General features: G+C 37.2%; 1 protein-coding gene across 3 annotated transcripts in view; it reads right to left on the reverse strand.

Moving 5' to 3' along the window:
- Positions 1-2,083: 2,083 nt before the first annotated feature.
- Positions 2,084-14,061, reverse strand: part of ASB7 (ankyrin repeat and SOCS box containing 7) — a 28,846-nt gene continuing 16,868 nt past the window's right edge. Inside the window, exons 5-6 of one of the 3 annotated variants that reach the window (XR_001331399.2) lie at positions 4,308-5,713; positions 2,084-2,435 (exon numbers count right to left, since the gene is read on the reverse strand). Coding sequence is in view for 1 of the 3 variants with exons in the window: in XM_014251360.2 (XP_014106835.1) it covers positions 5,574-5,713 (140 nt within the window). In the remaining 2 variants the exon portion in view is untranslated. Of the gene's footprint in view, positions 5,714-12,441; positions 12,609-14,061 lie in introns of all 3 variants that reach the window. The other 2 variants (XR_015773978.1, XM_014251360.2) reach the window with 2 other exon arrangements.

Raw genomic sequence — 14,061 nt, forward strand, 5'->3', positions numbered from 1 at the left:
GAGATGATCTATTTGGAGTCTATAAAGACCACAAATAAACTCTGTTTTTGCAAGTCAGAATAGAAGAGTTATGGCCAATGTTGTGGTCTTTAAGAAAGAATAGATGGTTCTGCTGTAGATCAGTTACTTACAGACCTACATTTTCTCCTTAAAGTATTTACTCTTGTACAACACACTGCCTTATAAGCTTCTTTTTATTTACCTTTCTCACTCCTTTTATGACTATTTAATGGATGCTGAGGGGTCTGTAAAAACATTGCAACAGATCAAATCAAGAGTGAGGGAAATACAGACCCTGTAGCACCCACCACTCTCAGACCCACTTGTTTTAAGCGTACACCAACTCTACCACATGAGAAACCTGCAAGTCTGAAGAAGGCTGAGAAATGCTTCCAGACCCTTTACAAGCACCTCTGCAGATGGTCAAATATCCTTCTTGCAAACATGACAACATTCAGAACTTACCTGGGACCTCACAAACAGCAGCTAGCAGCACTAGAGAGCCCAGATGTGGAGGAAACAGCTGGAGCTCTGACTTCTTCACTAGACAGCTGAAGACTTCCCAATGAAAGTCAGCATAGCTTTCAATTCCAGCTTTTTGCTGTTCCAGCTGCATGTTGTGGCTCCCTGGGGAATGCACTGGCTGAAGAACTCCTGGTAGCATGGTTTCATAAAGCAGTGAATATACCTGCTTTGTTTCTTACTGCCCTGGGATTAAATCACATGCTGAGCTTTACTTTGGCTAGTAAGTCAAGGAGTAGAATCCTACAGCAGAGACTCAGTGTGCCAGTGACAAAGGAAAAAGCAAACTTTAGCCTATTCCAATTTCCAAGAACAGGATAAAACCTCTGAGGTAGTGGTAGCCCCAACCAAAGCAGAGGGGAGAGACTTGAGCAAAGAGAATTTAAATGCCTCACTCCAGCCTGTCTGGGAAAAGACAAGCAGAGCCTGTTCTTTGCTCTGATAGTTTTTCTTTCAAAGGTTCTAATTTTTTGCTATTCATTAAGGGGAAAAAAAATCCCAAGTTTTGCCATATGAAATAAGTACATTTCTCTATCACCCACTTCTACCAATATACATAAAGACTGTATATTCTAAACACATCATTCGTCAACAGCTTGTAAATCAGGTTTTTCCAAGTAGTAACATTAGCCATTAATTGTTTTAAACTTCACAAGTGAACACTCAAACAGGAAATATGATACATAAACAGGAACAAAGTCTTTAGCACAGCATTCAGTAAAGTCCAGCCAATGCCTGGCCAGTGTGTTAGAAACCAGCAGCAGCAGCTCTAAACATAACTGCTGGTTGAACAGTGAATGTTCTCCCAGTGATGTTTGTGCAGATTGCTACTCAGCAATGGAAACAGCATTTTTTCCCTACTACCCTTTAGCAGTAATGTCTTGAAATCTAGTCTCCTTCCTCTCCAAATTTGCAGAGTTCAAAACCTTGCTGCAACTTTTGGTTGTATATTTTATTCATGACTGAAAACAAACGTTCCAGTTTCCATTTGTGTGTCAGGAATATTCATATGCATCCCCCTTTTTTATTAGTAGTAAATAGACCATAAAATGCAGCCTCTGTTGGTTATTTTTGTATCTTAGTCAGGGCATGAGCTTGAGGAGGAAAGGTGAACCTGTCAGAAAACCCTGAAGTGGCTGTGGTGGAATCTGAGCAGGGAAAACCTAACCACTCACAGTTTGGGACCAGTTTGTTCCCCCTTCCAAAGCCCAGCTCTAGAGTGAGTTTTGTTTCCCTGTGAGGGTTGGGAGGCCCTGGCACAGGGTGCCCCTGGATCCCTGGAAGTATCTGAGGCCAGGTTGGATGGGGCTTGGAGCACCCTGGGAGAATGGAAGTTGTCCCTGCCCATGGCAGGAGGTGGGACTAGATGAGCTTTAAGGCCCCTTCCACCCCAAACTATTCTATGAGGGTTTTGTCCACATTTACTGGTAAAAAAAATCACATTATAACTCATGAGACATCTGAACTCCCATGTGTGGGGGCATTTTGAGTCCCAAATGCATTACAGAATCATGTACCCCAGAGAAGGAACAGGAGTATAAGAGACAGACAAACATTGAGAGAAGATGTGTAAAGTGGTATTATGTTATTAAAACATTACATTAGAAATAAACAGAACATAAACCAAAAATAGGTTTTAACCAGGTTTAGCTTTTTTTTTTTTTCTTTTTTTAAATTCAAATTGACCCAACGCAAAAACTTACATTGCAAAGGAAGAACAAAATACATGATGGTATTGGTACCACAGCATTGCATGGAAGCTGCACTTGTGGGCAGGTTTTTTCCTCCAAACCAGCCCATCCTGGTAAAGATGCCACATCTTTTCTTTTGCCTCTGGATATTTCTCTGAAGAGTTTGTCCAGATGTGTTCTCCTATGATTGCCAACCACAGCCAGAAAACCGAATTTTTCACGCTATTCCAAGGAAGCCAGAGTTATTCCAAGCATGAGTGATAGTGAATTTAAAAAAAAGAAAAAAAAAAAAAAAAAGAAAACAAACCCAAAACAAAAAACCCACTTGAGCTTTTCAAACTAACAAGTATTGTCTATAATGTAAATAGTTTAGAAATATGGTAATTAAATAATCTAAAAAACACTCTTACTCTGCTGTACATTTATAAACATAAATATTTACAAAAACTTTCTGCTTTGTTTTAAAGGATGAGGTTTGCAGTTTGTTAATGATCAGAGTCTTTTACTCATATTGATTCTTTGGTGTGTTTGCCAATTTTTTAAGGTTTATTAAAAGTGTTCAACCGTGAATTTTAAGGTAACGAAACGAGGCTACATCACAAGTCTCTATTATGCACTTCTCCTTCCACATTCTAGTCCAAATGAAAAACAAAGGTCAGTTTGTACTTCAAAGTATTTGTGCACAATATTGAAAATAATAAAAGAAAGGCCAAATTCCCCCTTACTGAAATTTGGGTAGGATTATCAATGAATAATTGATATTAATTGAATTAAGGTGAGAAACCAGCTACAAGAGATGGCTTAGCATTGCAATAAAAGGGTGAGGGCTTCCCTCCACCCTGGGGAGAGGAAAGGATGAAAATTAATTTAAGAAAGGCTTTTTACTGGCCTGAAACATATGTGTGTTCCCTTTTAGATGTCAGTTACTTAAAAGAAAAACCAAAAAACAAACCTCAAACAATAAATAATGGAATTACACATTTCTTCATTAAATAGCATTCTTGTTACCAACAAAGTCTTTCATAATTCTCTTCAGTCACAGCAACAGACAGAACAAATAATTTGTCTTAATATAGATTGCAACTAAAATATACTCTAGATTACCTTAGAAAATATTACTGTAAAAATTCAGTGGGGAAGGACATTGGTTTAGACCAACTGACAAGTGTAGTGAACAATACTAATTTTGTTTTGTTTTTTTATAAAGAAAAACAGCTTTGAGATCCTGATTCCATGTCAGAAAACGGAAGATTTATGTTAAAACTTGCCAGTCTGCCTTGTCTCAACACTGGAGAGCTCACAGATTGGAATGGCTGATCTTCCCTCCACAGGGGCCAAGAGACTCGAGCTCCTGCTCACACCCCACAGCTTGTCCCTACTCCACAGATACAACCAGGAGGAAGCACTACAAGCTCTACAACCCAGTGCAGGGTTGTACTTGGACAGTTGTACAGGCTGGACTTGCTCGCTCACATTGCTGAGTTGTGAACTTTTGGTCACTGCTCCAGCAGCTGGACTTGAACCGGTACAAGCTGGAGATAAAAAGGTTCAACACCCCATTCCCAACCCTCTGAGCCATGAATCTCCAAAATCCCTTATTGTTTGGAAACCTGATGCAATGCCAGACACAATAGGGATAGATAATCCTCCTTGCCTGCCATGGTTCCGGTGCATCCATTAGCAGCGATAAAGTTCATTCTCAAGGAGCTGCAGTCCAGGCTTATCAAATATTAAAAGGAACTAGCAGAGTTAAATATTATGAGTTTACCTGCCTTACCTTGCTTTTCCTATTTTTAATACTAAGTGTTTTGAAAGTGACAGTGTGAAACTTAAAAGCCATCATCATTCCTTTCATCTCCCACTTCGGTTGGTGCAATTGGTACAAAAGCACTCCTACTATCAGAGGGGCTCTTTTGGAGTCAGGCAGATGCCAAAATAAAAGTAGAGAACACTGGCAAGAACCTTATGCTGAGGCTGTAATGTCTTGAAAATAAAGAGAGGGAAACAACTGCACATTTTGGCCCAATCTTTTGATCAAGAAATTAATTTTTTCCTATGATCAGAAGCAAAACTCTGCAACAGATCTTTTAATACCTGGTTTGAAAGACACATTCAGTAGCCAGATTTCAGCACTCCTCTCAGTTTCTGCTTTCAGATTAATGGTAAAAATAGAACTTTCCATGTCAGTGGGGCTTTTCTTCTTAGTTAATAACTTATGTGCACTTCCCACTCTCTAACCTGAAACAAACTGAATTTCAGAGCAATCAAAACAACCCCTGCACTGCTTTTAAAACAAAAGAGTTTGGCCAATTTACTTAGTTTTTTTTTAAGTGGACACAATTTGGCTGAGAACCCGTAGATAAAATCCAACTGAAAGTGAAATAAAGCAGGTTATACATTCATGAAATTCAGGGAGTAATAATGAACAGCAACTGCTGCATCATTTCTGTAATATCACATCAACACTACAGTGACGCAGCAGCTCCTGCTCTCACAAATAATGCACTGAGCCTAAATGAGGAACAGTGGGGAGAATCACACATCAAGGGAAAATACATCAGAGAGATTATTGCACAGGAGGCACTGTATGAGCAACAGAATACACTGGCTTCAAAAAATCTAAATTTGTTTCCTCTTAATGTAAAAAATACAGAGGCTACGCCTCTCTGTAGTGTACTGTCACTGGTAAAAACAGACTTACAAACAGCCCATTCAACAGAGAACGTTGGGAAAGAGGGCCTGGATTTTCTGGGCATCCCAACTACAGTAATTAGGAAAAGGAAAGTACAAAAAAAACAATGTATAGACCCTCAAATTGAACAGGGTAACTGCATTTTTTTCCTCAATTTCCAAATTCATACAGTACCCGAGGAAAGGTCGATTATCCACTCTTCCTTCTGTCCTGCAAAAACAAACACCTGGCAGAGACAGGGGTCCTAACAAACAGGGCTCTGGAGGTATATCTGTATCCTTTTGCAGGACTGGTGCCTTGATTTCCAAACTTTTATGTTCTTGCATCATTGCTCAGCATGCCAACTCAAACCAACCACTTCCCTCGAGGGGCTGCCTTCCATCTCCATGGCAAGTCTGCACACATAATGTGAAAACAAACAGAAAACCAACAGCAGTTTTTAAAATGCAATATTGTATAGAAAGCTTGGACCTTGTAAACTTGGACCAAGAAACCAAAAATTAAGACCTTCTAGCGTGTGGTATAAAAAACCCAAGGAAGTGTATACCTGCCTTCTGACTTCACAGAAAAATCAGAATTTGCATAGGATATACTTAATGCAAGGCAACAAGCCTCTTCAGTAACTGGAATAGAACTAAACTTGCTCAGAGTTCCTCTCTTCATGGATATCAGATATCATCAAATTTGTGTTTTAAGTAGTCTTTCATGACCTTGGCAATGGGTAGTTCATCAAGTAGTTTGAGGTTTTGAAGGCCTATACACTGACGGATTTTAATTCGGCATAGATCTTGCAAGTTTCTGGGCTGTCCTGAAAAGACAAAAGGAACACATAAAAATAAAATGATCACATTTTAAATGTATTTAAAGACATCATTTACTCTGTAAAATGACAGGGGTTTGCTATTTCCTAAGAGGAAAAGGGAAGGGAAAAATTACAAAAGAATTACAAGTTAATACCTTTTTAATGAACTCAATGAAATCAAGGGATGAATCCTAAATACATTTTTACATGATGCCAATGCAAAGTGATTTCATCCATGTGAGGATTCCCACCAGGTGGCAACATATGCTTATGCATTACAGTACAGCAGAACTCCTCCATTTAACTTTTTGTGGAGTTTTTTTCTATCCTGGGGGGAAAAACCCCTCAGTCTTGCTTTTCTTTCAAACAATGAGACAGAAACTTCTAAGTTCAGCTGTAACAGGACTAGGAAGTTTCCTTAGAAAGTGAGGATTTATAAAAGTTATTCCAGGATTGTGTAGCAGAGTTAAAGATTGTGGTTTTCTTTCCCTTCTAACGAAAAGATAAAGCCTTCAGGCTTTGGATGCAGCCAAACCCTCATCAAACAGAAAGGGATGAAAATGTGAATTAACCACTGTCCACAGAGGAAAAGTTTTACTGATACCACACAAACTTCAGCATTCCTGGCAAGGACTTTCCAAAATAATCAATTCTCTTTCAAGCTCATTCCTACCAGGAAACTACTCAAAATCAAACACCTTAAGTAACAGTTGGGGTTTGGCCCCTCCATCCAAAATGATCTCAGAAAATTTAATCAAGTCATATCTGAATGCACCCAGCAATGGATCCCAAGGAAGAAAGAAAACGAGAACAACAGACATTGAGAAATCCTGCCCCAATAAACCCTTCTAGCTTTCAGCACTGCTGCCTTTGGGCTTTCCTAGCCCAGAGATTGCACACAGATCTATGTCTTTAATAGTTGTGAATAGCTTGCCCTTTGTAAATCTGTCTAGTGTTTTTTGAACCCATTCATACTTTCAGTATCCAAAACATCCTGTGGCAACAAATTTCACAATATAATTAGGCGTTGGCTGGAAAACTACAAAGTAATTTTATTTATTTTAGATCTGCTTCCTGATGGCTTTGTTGCATGCCTGCCATTCTTTGAGTTACAAGGAAAATTATGAATAATTGTTCCCACGCCAGTCATGATTTTACATACCTTTATATAAACCTCCACCCTCCACTCAAGCTTGGTACCTCTTCCCAAAGCTGAAATCTCCAGTTAATAACCCCCAACATGGGAACCACTCCAAACCTCTGAACAAACTGCCTGCCTTTGTGCTTTTTCCTCATTCTGCTACAGCTTTTCTGGAGTTATTCCAGTAACACATCAAAGCTGTGCTAATCAATATTTTGATCATCGACTTAACTGCGTAAGCCTCTTTTTCTTTATTTCTTTTTTCCTCCAAGCCAAGACTTGGTTATGAGACCTGATGACTGTCAAATTCAAAATACTCAGCACCCTGAACAATGTAGGTGCTTCTGTTGGTATCTATAGAAATGGGCTGACAGACAGGTAGGGATTTTTAGACACTAGGATTTATCTTAAGCACTAAAATTATCCAGGGCAAGCCAGCAGAAGTAATACATGAAAATAGTCTCAGTCTGCTTTTAAAGAAACTAGGTTTGAAATCAGAAAAACATGAAAATTTGAGTTTCCTTTATGTAAGTTGGAAATACTTTTATTATACTTATCACCACCTAAATGTCAATTTATTTTTAGTTAAATCTTTCATCCATGACTTAGAACACAAACCAATGGTTACTTTGTCCACCAGTGGTTTCTTCCTGGCATTTTTTTTTTTTTTCTACCTGAAGGAAAAGAATTTAGGCAACCCGGACAACAGCAGAATGTTCAAATTTCAGGGAAAGGAAAGTTATTTTGGTAAGAAAGCAAGCAATCTTACTGATGATAAAGAAATAGTTCTGATGCTTTCAAACAGGGTTCAGAAAGGATTCACTGTTTCAAAAGTTCACTGCAAACAGCAGCATTAGCAAAGATAAAGGACTAGAGGTGTTTGTGTATTTTCTGTAGTAGAGTACACAATAAATCAGCTATGAGACACTGATTTCTGGTTTCAGAAATAAATGCCTTTTAATTAACATCCTATGTGGTTTTCGAGAACATAAAGGAACAGACAACTTAAAATACCCAGAAGAAATTGGTCATCAGTTAATTCAAAAAGACCCGATTATCAAATGTATGACATTTTCCCCTGATAAGCCTAAAAAATATTTCCTGGGAATGTGTTAACAATGGACATTTCCAGTGTTAAGCACCAGTTGCTACATCTAGTGGCTGCTGGTGTCTTAGGTCACGCCTTGCAAATTCCAGGGTTATTAATGCATTTGTGATTTATTAGAAACGGTGTCTGGAACACTTACTCATTCTTGGTTGCATCTGAATGAAAAAGAAAAAAAATAAAGGATTACGGACCGATGTCAGTGAACCTTAGTTTGGCAAATGAAAAATGTTATTAGTAACTTGGCAAAGACAAGTTAAATGATGAATAAAGTTCTCTTTAAAAACGATTAGGAAGTAGCAACTTTGGCTATATCCTGCATCACAAGTTTGGGAAGTTATTTAGGTAAATAAGCTGGAAAGGAAGAGAATTAAAAGAGAAAGAAACAAAAAAACCCACAAACATGAAAGGTACAATTGGCCTAATTACCACTATCATGCAAAACAGCCACATAAAACTACTGATCACCTTAAAAACATCCAGCACATCCCTGAAGGGGCACCTTGTTGCTGTTATTCTGGATTTGCTCGTGTGTTCACCGAATTATTACATACTGCAGTCAATTTCTTTTTAAAGCTTTAAAGCAGTCATCAAATAAATAAGAAGTATTAATTAATACTTCTTAATACAGGAAAAAGAGGAATAGTTCATCTTTTGCCTTCCAGAGCTTGTGCTCTGTGCTGGAAGGGAAAGCAGAAATCTCTACCAATGCAATTCTTGTGTACAGTGTCCCAAACCTGTCAGAAAAGCTTCTTCCAAACAAAAGAAATGTAAACCATGAGCTTAAAGAATTGAGAGGAATTGCTTTTAGATTTTTTTTAATCTAGATGCAGCAGACTTCAGTATGTATAAAATTAATGCATTTTCCTAAATCAGTTCTTCAGCTGCTAACAAAGTAAGTTTTGAGCTTTCCCCCACTTAAATAATTAATTTTACTTAAATAATGAAATGAGACTTTTAAATTATTTTTAAAAGAATCAACCTTTGCTGAAGAGGAAAGGGAAAAAAACATGTTTTAACAGCAAGAAATTATTGCAATTTATCTGAATTTCCACTCAAAACTCCATTCCTTTTCTTTTTGCAGTTTCAAGATTTTTCTGGTATGATATCTAAGAGTTTGCTGTTCTATCCCAGAGGCAGACAAAATTTCCATTTAGGATTTACTGCCTGGCCAAAGAACTGTGTCACTGTTAAAACTGCTCTGCATTTATACCTGTGCCTTCCCTCTGCAGACAATGTTTCCCAAGAAATAAACCACTAATTCACCCAGTAAGTCTGTATTTAAGGACCATTAAGGCATATTTGTGATGCCTCTGACAACACTGTTCTTTGGGGACTTTCATCCAGTACTGTAAAGCTGGAAAAGGGAAATCCCTACCCACTTCCTCCACTGCGGATTCAGAGCAAAAAAAATGCATATAAAAATACAATGCAAAAATCATGAATTGACCTTTCTGTTACCCAAGAGAAAACTTGTGAATAACTGAAATTAATAAATTGTAGGCTGCAAGAAGATCCCCTCTGATGTATTGTTCTAACTACTAAAAGAAAAGTATTTTAAAGCAAACAAGCAATGTTACTGGTTTGAAGTGGATAAGCTGTTTCTGAAGAAATTAAAAAATGAAAAATAACATCAGTGACATATTTCAGAAGCCGCCCACAGTTTTCTCTACAATATTAATGCATCTCTCTAAAAACCCTTAGAGTGGTATTTCTCAGACTGAGCCTCTGCCCCTCCTGGGAATTCTGAAAGGCTGAAAACAGTAGCAAGAAACCATTTGGTAATTTCTTTTTAGCTACAAAGGGAACTTAAAAATAAAAATCTTCAGAAACATTTTACAGAATATGTTGAAACCAGGCTGATGTATGCTGGCAACAGCGCAGTTCCTCTAGAATATCAGGAAAAGTATTTCTTTCTGCAGCAAACCCTTAAATCCATCCTTTATTTCACAGCAGTGAAGGAATGCAGCTACTGCCAGCAATTAAACTGAGTTCTGAATTTGTTGGCTTTTTTGAGGGAGGGGGGGAAAGATAATTGAACTTATCAACTGTAAACACACCCACCAGCCACAAAACACACTGGGAAGGATGCACAAAAACAGGATCATAGGGAAAGGTTGGGATCACCTAGGAAATGACTGAGGCTGAGCCGAACGGGAACTCGGCTGCTCAGTGCAGTATGTCTGAAGTTTAGGAAATGCTCTGGCTTGTACTCTGTAAAAAACAACAGCTGAATAATTGGAGAGGATATCTGCTTTTCCAGCATTCAAAACATTAGAAAAAGGAAGTATCAAAGACCTATAGGTCTAAAATATTAATATCAGGGATGAGTGTAAAATTACACAGAGTTCATTAAGAGCGTGAAAAAATTCCTCCAGCTCGACAGGACATGGAGAGCTTTGATTCTTTCTAACTGGATATCATACAAGTTATTTTAAAAGTTCTAATTTAATTTTGTGTTCAGTATGCCTCTGCTAGAATGTCTGAGCCTGACATATGTTTTCATTGGTCTCTGAAAAATAATTCCCCACAATGAGTTTTAGATGCCTATTAAATTTCAGTCTATCTGGCACAGAAATTATGTGCTATTTTGGACTGAAAAGTCCTATATTAAAAAGCAGAATGTCAGTAAGGCTCAATGTTACACTTAACAGGTGTTTTTAGCAATGAAATTAGGATTTGATATGCTCACAAAGGTATTTTTAAAAAAATTTTTGTGCCATCTCTGTAAATTCACTGAAATTGCTATGGAAATTCAGCTGAGAATGTCAACACCATAATGTTTATCTATTTTTAGGAGACAGTAAGTAAAGTATTCTGAACATCAAGACAGGCTTAAGATGCATTGTTATGCTGTTTTAAAATTATTTTTGCAGAGTACAGCACAGGTGTACAAATGGGATTAGAGCACGGCTGTACCTTAAATGCCACGTATAAAAACAGTCTTGAATTATTTTTTTTTTACAAAGGCCTCTTAAAATATTCTTTCAGAGTAAATAACTGTATATAGCTACACTGTATGATTCAACTACTTCGACTGTAGAGTAGAAAATTATAAAATAATCCCTTATCCTAGTTCCCTGTGTAACTGAGTGACAAAGCAGACTTCAATCATCACTGCAAGATTTCCAGCAGCACCCAAGGAAACAAGTAAAGCCTGAGATTCCAGTAAAGATCTGTGTTATTGCAAACATGAAAATACCATTTCCTTCGCAATTATCTATGAAATAAAATATGTAGAAATCTACTTAATTCACTACGACACTCCTGTATTCATAAAAGTGAAAACTACGCAGAGAGAAACTTTTTAAAATCTTCTTCCAGTTAAAAAAACAATTCTAGTGAAAAGTTATCTCCATTTAGGCAAGGTATAGAAACAAAAGATATATAAGAATTTCCTTAACAGAACTTCTGTCTCACTTATTCTGCACATTTACAGTGCTATATAAATTTAAACACAAAATTACACTCTCTAGTCAAAGCCAAAGATCTGCCCTTTGAAAAATTAGAAAAAGGAATGCAGCCGAAACACTTGTAGTTAAATTCACTGGGTGAGATTTAGATGTTGTTCCAGAAATGAAGTGAGTTCTTTGATACCTGTTGCCACACCAGCCACATCACACTGCTCTGGCCAGATCATTTCCTGAGCTCTCTGCCTCGACACAGACCAGCAGCTCCTCACAGCCTCTCCTGCTCCTGAGCTGAACACAGATTCAGTTAAAGGAGGGCATTGGGAGGGGGAAGTTTCTAGGCTTTTTTAAAATTCCCTTCCTTAGAGATTCTGACTGAAATTTCTAGTATCTTGAAGTCTATTTACGCCCTTATGTATTTTTCTAACACTTGCATTTTTTCTACCTCCCACATTCATTTTATAAGTTTTAATATTCTCAAACCTCAATTTCAACTTCAAAACAATTTCATCCAGAGCTGTGATTGCACACTAATTTTATAAATATATACACTACCAATAAAAGTCTCTATGTATGTCTATCTTTTTATATATATATATATATATATATATATATATATCATATACACTCACCTCTATTTTAATTTGCATTAGTGCATTCCAAGCTTAACATATTAACACTCCTGAAGAGGCAGGTTCAGACCAGGTGAAAGTTGAAACATTTACACTGCTCTAAAACAAATCTTTATCAAATGATCTTAGGTATTATGGTGGCTGCCACTAAATGTTTTCTGAAACAGGAAAGTGTAATACAGATAAGGAGAAGGAAGGTGATTAAAAAGTCATTGAGTAGTTTTCATCTCCAATTTTTTTTTTCCCAGAGAGACTTTGCTTATTTTTGTATTGTAAAAAAGAGAGAGGGGAAAAAGAAAAACACACAAGCCTGAACACCAAGTCAACAGCAGACTCATGGTCAAAAACTCTGCTGTTCCTAACTTCCAGCTCTGTGCTTAAATACTGAAACACAACTATAGAATAACTTCCTCTTGGAATTATTCTAGGAGCAAAGGAATCTCTACCTGTAACCAGGAAGAATATCAGACCTTCAGGGTCAAACCCCAAAATCCAATATCTTCTTGCAGACTCTCAGGGCCAATACTGAGTATTTCTGAGAGCTTGGTTTCTTGCCTGTTACTCCCAACCGGGGACCTGGGCTAAAGGCTGCCATTATTACCGATTACAATACCTACCAAAACAAAAAGAAATTCACAAATGATGTTTTCTGAGAAACTGAAACTGTACAAATACGTTTTCCAAGTTTAAAAAAAAATAGCTATTCACATCTTAAACCTAGATTACTAAATAGTACCCCATTTATATGCAGCATGCAACTGCTTTCACTTGAAGATGCAGATCGGTTTGTTAACTTTGATAATTTAAATCTATTAATCTTTAGTCTTAAAAATGTTACTCTACTGTAAAAATAAAAAACTATTTCCTGTTTTACTATCAAATATACTCTTCAAAACTTCAGATGCAGATAAAAAACTTACAGCTATGGATTTCTACATAAAGCACTTAGTATAAGATTCAAATAAACTGAAATTCCCATTAAGCCCCACAAACAAGGCACTGTTGCCTACCTCAGAAAAGTTTCAGGAAGAATTCCAATAGAAGAATTGTCCAAAAATTTTGTAAGGTGTTTTTTTTTCTAGGAAATACATATTACAGTAGACTCATAAACAAGATTCTTCCCCAAAGTGCTACAGCATGAGATCTCAACAATTCCCTGTACAGTCAGATTTAACTGGGAACTCCACTACCAAAATGCCAGCTTGCTCTTTAGCCATCTCATTTCTTACAGCATCTTATTAAAGTAATTATTCATGAAAAGCAGGGAAGACAGTGTTTGGATATTTATAAAAAGGGCAGCAGAGTTTGTTTACAGTGGTTTGTAAACATTGATAACTATTTTGCTCAGAAGCACAGAGCTGAAGTGTTTTTGTCAGCACTGCTTTCCCAGTTCTCCCTCCAACAGCACAAAACTGGGATAGTTCCAACTCTGTTACATTGGCCACAAATTAAAGCTATTTTTTTTTTGTAGCAGAATTTACTTCTCACTTAACAATCCTTAAGGTATGAAATCTGCAAGCTGAAAGTTACAGCAGCTGTTTCCACTGGTCTTCAGACACTGAGGAAACACGGGAGCAGCCTAAGCTTTCATGCTTACTTATACATCCAAAGAGTGGAAAACTGCAAGTCTGGATATTCTATCATCTGCTGAAATCCCTGACTCTGCAACTATACAGTGAGAGGCTTCCAAAAAAGGAAACCAGAAAGAAATGTGTTTGAATGAGAAGGGACATGCAAATTAAACCAAAATTACTTAATTGCTTGTATTTCTTATTATCAACTTCCACCTTTCCGGAAATTCTCTTTCAATTTCAGATATGAACAAAAACAACACCACAAATCATGTAGAAAAAGAAAGGAAATTCCAAATGCTTATTTGTGTCAGCTACTGACAACAGATCTCAGCTGATTCACTTCCAGCCCACGCTGACTTTCAGTTTCTTTCCAGAGTATATAGGTCATCTAATTCTCATTAAAAAATTACCACATTCAAAAAAAAAAATAAAAGGAGCTGTATGGGACAAAAAAAAAGATATATGAAATACCCCATCCTCTGTAGTGTAGAG

The sequence above is a fragment of the Pseudopodoces humilis genome, chromosome 16, assembly GCF_049639895.1.
Source record: "Pseudopodoces humilis isolate 2021_Gansu_Grassland_sample_001 chromosome 16, ASM4963989v1, whole genome shotgun sequence".
NCBI lineage: Eukaryota > Metazoa > Chordata > Aves > Passeriformes > Paridae > Pseudopodoces > Pseudopodoces humilis.